The sequence below is a fragment of the Tamandua tetradactyla genome, chromosome 20, assembly GCF_023851605.1.
Source record: "Tamandua tetradactyla isolate mTamTet1 chromosome 20, mTamTet1.pri, whole genome shotgun sequence".
Taxonomy (NCBI): Eukaryota; Metazoa; Chordata; class Mammalia; order Pilosa; family Myrmecophagidae; genus Tamandua; species Tamandua tetradactyla.
In genome coordinates this window covers 4,215,578-4,222,245 of record NC_135346.1, presented here as the reverse complement: position 1 = coordinate 4,222,245, position 6,668 = coordinate 4,215,578, and the positions used below count along the sequence as shown (strand labels likewise).

Below are 6,668 nucleotides of genomic sequence, written 5' to 3'. Positions count from 1 at the left end.
CTTTCGGATGTATCCCTTTATTTACTTTGTCCAACCACTTAGTCCTATCAAACCTCATACATTGTTATGGATAATATTCTCATTGGGGTTAGGAGACTAAGTTGAATTTGCTATGTATATGTAAATTATATTGTTCTATACCCATGATAATTATAGATGACTTTCTGAATATCAAAATGTTTCAATAAGTAATATTTGCCAGGGACAAAAAAGTGTGGCCAATTTGTAGTTTCTTCCTTTACAGTGTTTATGATAGTTGGTGAAAGAAGGTACACTTGCTTAAAACATCTGTTAGGCATAAAAACAATACACAGTGCACTTAATTTGGTTTACAAAAACATTAACAATGTGCATATTTATTTTTAATAAAATACAATTGTTAAATACAAGCAATCATATCAATTCTAACATGTTTCTGGAAAATACTGTGAAGCAGAAAACCTCATTTCTGATGTCTGCTTTAGCTTTTGACTATAAAATGTTATTGCGTTGTTTGATTTGGGTATTTCCAAATGTCTGCTGCTGTGTAGGAAACAGGTGAATTAGTCATGATATTCTTTTATTCATAACATCATATAGGGGTTAGGAGGTTAGTCAAGAAATGAGATCATGCATGTATAAATCTTACATTCTGTACCCACCTTAACAAATGCTGTTACTCTATTTTAATTTGTCAACTGACAAAATGGATTACTGTAACATAATAATCTAGTTTCTTTGGCTAAATAAGCATAAAATGAGAGCATGTATGTTCTAGTTTACAAGCTGCCAGAATGCAATATGCCATAAACAGAACAGCTTTTAAAAGGGGAATTCATTAAATTGCAAGTTTACATGCTCTAAGGCCATTAAAATGTTCAAATGAAGGCACCATCAAGAGGTTGTCTTTACTTAAGAAAAGGCAATAAAGTTCAGAGTTTCTCTCTCTCAGCTGGGAGGGCACATGGTGAACAAAGAGATATCTGCTAGCTTTCTCTGCAGGCTTCTTGTTTCATGAAGCTCCCCTGGGGCATTTTCCTTCTTTATCTCCGAAGGTCTTTGGCTGCGTGGGCTCTCATGGCTCTGGTGGTTCTTGTGGCTGTTTCCAAATGGTTCCTTCTTAAAGGGCTCCAGTGAGCAACCCCATCTTGAATGGGTGGAGACACATTCTCATGGAAACCATCTGAGTTATCACCTACAATTGAGTGAGTCACATTTCCATGAGACAGTCAAAAAGCCCCCACCCAGCAATACTGAATGAGAATTAAAGAACATGGCTTTTCTGGGGTCCACGACAGATTAAGACTGGTACAATGTCTATACAATGCTAATACAGTACTTTAATAAATGAAAACTGAAAAAAAAATGAAGCAAAGATTTGGTTTTTGTTTTACTGTGATAAAATGATAAAAATTTAAACATTCCATTTATCAATTGGTAAGTCTTTACATTGATACTCCCAAATTCTCTGAAAATTCTCACAAAGTAGATGCTTTCCCTTACATTTCACAGATAAAGAAAAGTGAGGCCACCAAAGAAAGGGCAGAATCTGCCCTCCCACTCATATCCCACTCAAATGAGCTCTGTCTCTCTCAGACTCAATTACTGCCAGGGTACAGCACTCCATCTGTGGAGAGACGTCTTACCCTGACTCTGACACTGAGTAGGTTACTAACCCACTTGGGTCTCAATTTCCCTATTTGTGAAAAAGGAAATGAAGGTAGCAAATTACCACCGATCATCTCACAGTTTTCTGGAACTCGTGTGAAAACCTGGGGAAGGTCCTATTCCTCAAGGCCCAGAATTGAAAGGTAACAGGATTCACTGGCATGGGCAGTGATTTCACTCATTGACTATATATTGTGAGCATTTTGCAAAGCACAGGACATGCAGAGGGGAGACATTGGCCTTGGGGGAGACCAGGGATCCCTGCATCTGACCAGGGGCCTGGGGTACGTCTCAAAGTGAGGGCTGTGCAAGGGGCGCTGTATAGGGAAGGAGGGGATCCCAGCAGAGTTGGAATGTGTGTGGAATGAGGAAGGGCCTTCCAGGCACAGGGGATAAGGAAGAAGTACATGGAGGTGTGGAGGCAGGGATCTATCGAGATGAGGAGGATAGGGGTGGCATTTCCTGCAATGGTGTAGATCAGAAGGATCATGGAGACAAGGGCATCAACATATCTAATTCCAGGGAACAGGCCCAGGAGAATGAAGTCTGTTTTTAGCGTCTTGTTGCCTGTCTCCGTGGGTTCTCCTTATCAGGTTCACCTAAAAGATAATAGAGGCCTTCATAACAGAATTCTCTAGAAGATACCCTCCTGCAAGGGTGAAGGCTGGGAGAAAACAACCTATTCAGAACAGAATACAAACTGCTGGGCATATCTGGAGCTCAGGTAGATTATGGAATTGGTGGCAGACTAGATGTGCCATGGAAAGCCTTTCTGCCACACATGGGAATCTGTAACTCAGGCCCCAGGTCATGTAGAGGAACAAGGGGCCAGAGCAGGAACATTCATAAGCAATCACTATTAGAGTGCATGAAGGGAAATGGAGAAGACAGTACAAATAATCATGATATTTAGGGGGTTAATGGACATGACTCACTGTATCACTGGATGTGCAAAAATGAAAGCTTTTTGAAAATGGCTAGTTCTGACTTTTTTCATTGGTTCACTGCCCTGGAGTTATTGGGCATTTCACTGGTACAAAAGAAATTTGTGAAATGTTTGATCTCAGATAAGCTACTTCATTGTATTCAGAATCACTAATTTGCTTGTATTTCCTTGTTACATTGAAAAGAGGGAGACATGATTATTTGCATTGCAGAAGACACAAATGAATATGCTCAATGGATTGCGCAGTCTCACATTTCCACACTTAGGGTCAGTTGTGATTTAGTGTTCATAGATGCAGTTATCTAAAGTTGACATTGTCAGGAGGCAGGGATGAGTTCAACATTTATAGGTGGGGAAAACTGGGATGGAGAGAAGATCAATTGATTCCCTAGACCCTGCAGTATCCCAGTGATACTGTAACTATGACACCTAATGTCCATTAGTGAGACAGAGAAACCTCCTTTGAAATGGAGCACCTCCCCAGCACCTTCCTCAGTGCACCTAACACTTCCTTGTTCCTCAGGCTGTAGATGAGGGGGTTCAGCGTGGGGGTGAGGATGGTGTCGAACATAAAGAGTGCCTGGTTCAGGATGGGGGTGTTGGAAGATCCAGGCCTCATGTATATCAACATGGCTGGAGCATAGTAAAAGGTTACCACGGTCAAATGAGAGGAACACGTGGCCAGGGCTTTGTTTCTTCCTTCAGGTGAGTTCATTTTTAGAACCACCAGGAAGATACAGGTGTAGGAGGTCAGAATGAGGCTAACAGGGACAAAAACCACAACAAAGCTGGTCACCACTACCCCTTTCTCATAGGCAGAGATGTCTTCACAAGATAGCTTCAAAATGGCCTTGACCTCACAGAAGAAGTGGTGGAGCTCCCGGGGGCCACAGAGGGGAAAGTGCATGGCATAGGCTGTGTGGACTAAGGATGCCAGAGCCCCTCCCACCCAAGTCCCAAAGACCATCTTCTGGGAGAACCAGTGGCTTATGATGACTGGGTATCTCAGAGGGTGACAGATGGCCACATAGCGGTCGTAAGCCATGAAGGTGAGGAGGAGACACTCAGCAATCCCCAGGGTCAAGGTGAAGAAGATCTGGGTCCCACAGCCAACCAGGGAGATTTTCCTCTTGCCTGAGTAAAAGTTGACTGCCATTTTGGGAACTGTGCTAGAGATGAAAGCCAGGTCAATGAAGGAGAGTTGGCTAAGGAAGAAGTACATGGAGGTGTGGAGGCGGGGATCTACCCAGATGAGGAGGATCAGGGTGGCATTTCCTGCGATGGCAATGGTGTAGATCAGAAGGATCATGGAGACAAGGGCATCAATATATCTAATTCCAGGGAACAGGCCCAGGAGAATGAAGTCTGTTTTTATCGTCTTGTTGCCTGTCTCCATGGGTTCTCCTTATCAGTTTCACCTGGAAGATAATAGAGGCTTTCAAAACAGAATTCTTTAGAAGACAAGGGAATTAAACCAGGTCTATAAAATATAGTAACTGATTCCATTTCATCAAGTCTTTTGAGGATTTAGAAATGGAATTTTCTCTGATTCATAAGGTGTTAAAACACAGGAGATGAATTAATAACTAATGCATACTTAATGATACTTACTAGACTTTTTCCCTCAATGACTTAACCCCCATCTCTCCAGTTTTTCTATTCATCTTCTAATTCTCCACTCTTAAGAATTCTTAGTATTCATGCATTTTTTCCTATTTGGTTGTGTTCAAGGCAAATTTTAGGAGTAGGAGGAACTTTCATAAAATTTCTAATAAATTCAGTGATTCATGTATAACAAACTAAATATGTCTTCTTATTAAAAGAAATTCCATGTTTCATGGAACCCGATATCAGATATAACTTGATGTTTAAGTTCTTTCAAGACAAGGACCACTTTATGCTATGACATATAGTAGATTCTCAATACTTGTTGTCTCAGTAGGACGCAGTCTGATAGTTTCTACGCCACCAACTGTATTCAGTTTCAGCAAAGAACAAAGCTTAAATTCACTGTTCCCAAGAAGGGGGAGAAAAGACATACTTTTTAAACTTCATGCATATATTTAATGCATTTCATGGTCTGCTTAAGCAGGATTTTATATCATTCATAATTAGAGAAACAAGTAACTTCCCTCAAAGATTTCCTGACTTCCACCAGGAAGTGTAGACACCTTGGTGTCTTTGCAGAAAGATCCTGCCAGCCAGGTTCGGCAGTAAAAGGAATCCTAAACACCGGAGGCAAGTGTGTAACTACAGGGAGTATTTCATGTAATTGAAATGTTTTATCACGCCCTTGAGAGTTCCATGAATACCTGCTCTGGAGTTAGCAGAGTTACTCAACCGGCAGGTGGGAGCTATTGACAAACAGTAATCTTTCTGTTTAGTTGCTTGAATCTCTTCAAACTTTTGATTCTGGGCCCTCAATCTTTACTGTGCTCTGGAATCACATGGAATTCATGTTAAAGTATCTGTTTCAGGTCTTGCTCCCAGAGATCTGGATGATTAGGTCCAGGACACACCCCAGAATTGTGTATTTGCAGGGAGAGCCCACGTTTTTCTGATGCTGGTGATGAGTGCCTATGGGAAGGATGGCTCAGGCCCAAGCTGTGGGTCCTGCTAGGCAGTAGCAACATCTGTGAGCTCTTGTACATTCCTCTTTTAGCCACACAGGCACAGGCACATGCATTAATTGGATTTCAATCTTTCCCTTAATTGTATTTACTGATACCTTTTGAGGTTGTAGAACTCTGAACCTGGGACCAGTTAGAATAAATTCATTTGTTCAAACTGTGCCATTTATTCAAGTTGATGAGTTGATCTATACCTGATGGAATGATGTTACACATCTGAAGGCACATACATCATAGAAGCCCAAGTTATAAAGATATTTTGCATTTTCAAATTTCAAATTAAGAATCTGTTTCTCTGAATAAATATTGCTCCTCAGAGTTAAATATATTTAGGCTTCAATATGAGCTGAGGGATCTGAGCTTGCAGGGACCTGTAGACAGAAAAGATACAGACCGTCCCAAGGAGCAGATGGCAGAAACAGTGAGAGTCGGGCAGGAGCACTTTGACTGTCTGGAACTGCTTGAGTGTCCATGCAGATGGGGCCCCCGAGGAGAAGAAAGAGGACTCAGAGCCAGTGCCAAGAATGAGGGCCTGGTTGCTGGGTGGGAGCTTGATTTCCTTTGCCTCTTTCTTTGCTGGACCTTCTGTGTCGGCCATTCCAAGGATTTAACTAGGCTTCTCACAGTGCCAAGGCTTTCATGGATTGTCCAGTCTAACAGCTTATCAGTGGACAACTCTATAAATAATTCAGTTTTAATAAGAATTGCAGCAGTGACTACTACTGATGCACAGTGTGAAAGTGATGAATTAATTATGTTCTTGGAATCAGCCCTGGTGATTTGGCCTTCAATTGAAAAGGCATGTATCAAAGTTCATGAAGAAATACAGAATTTAATTCAAATTCATGCCATAGATATGATAAAAATGACAATTTTAAAGGAGCAGAAGAAGGCATTGAAAGAATATTTGGTGACCCAAATTGTTACATGTTTTCAAAAGGAAATTTATTACAATCTCTCAAAAAGACACATTTCATTCTGTTTTTCAACACTTCAGCTATAACCATATTTTGGAGAAAATCAAGAGATGTGAATTTTATTCTAATAGAAAGGTCATCAACCTTTCTAATAAGGGCAGCAGCCAAAGTAGTGGAAACAAAAAGAAAAAGAACAATAACTTCATGATAATGAAATGAAATGAAACTGAATTGAATTTGTATATTGGAGAAAGTACTAGTGATAGTCAGAGGTAATCAGGTCCTCAGAGGGGACAGAAACCCTCTTGATGGCTCGCAATGCTCTTCTTATATAAATTAAATATGGAAACCAAAACCAAGACCTTGATAGGAAAGAAGAAAGAGCAAAGAGTGGAAACCCTTCTATATTAGCTAGGGTTCTCTAGAGAAACAGAATCAGCAGGAGACATCTGTAAATATAAAACTTATAAAAGTGTCTCACACAACCGTGGGTATGTAAGAGTCCAAGCTCTGTAGGGCAGGTCGTGA

General features: G+C 40.8%; 1 protein-coding gene and 1 pseudogene across 1 annotated transcript; one reads left to right on the top strand and one right to left on the bottom strand.

Moving 5' to 3' along the window:
* Positions 1–3,032: 3,032 nt before the first annotated feature.
* On the bottom strand, positions 3,033–3,989 carry LOC143664782 (olfactory receptor 2T27-like). The gene has a single exon (XM_077138167.1). The coding sequence runs from the start codon at positions 3,987–3,989 to the stop codon at positions 3,033–3,035; it is 957 nt and encodes a 318-aa protein (XP_076994282.1).
* Positions 3,990–4,897: 908 nt separating this feature from the next.
* Positions 4,898–6,348, top strand: LOC143664781 (telomeric repeat-binding factor 1 pseudogene; annotated as a pseudogene).
* The last annotated feature ends 320 nt before the right edge of the window (positions 6,349–6,668 follow it).

Excerpts from the sequence above, each read along its gene's own strand:
- LOC143664782 (XM_077138167.1), bottom strand. The coding sequence starts at position 3,989 with ATGGAGACAGGCAACAAGACGATAAAAACAGACTTCATTCTCCTGGGC.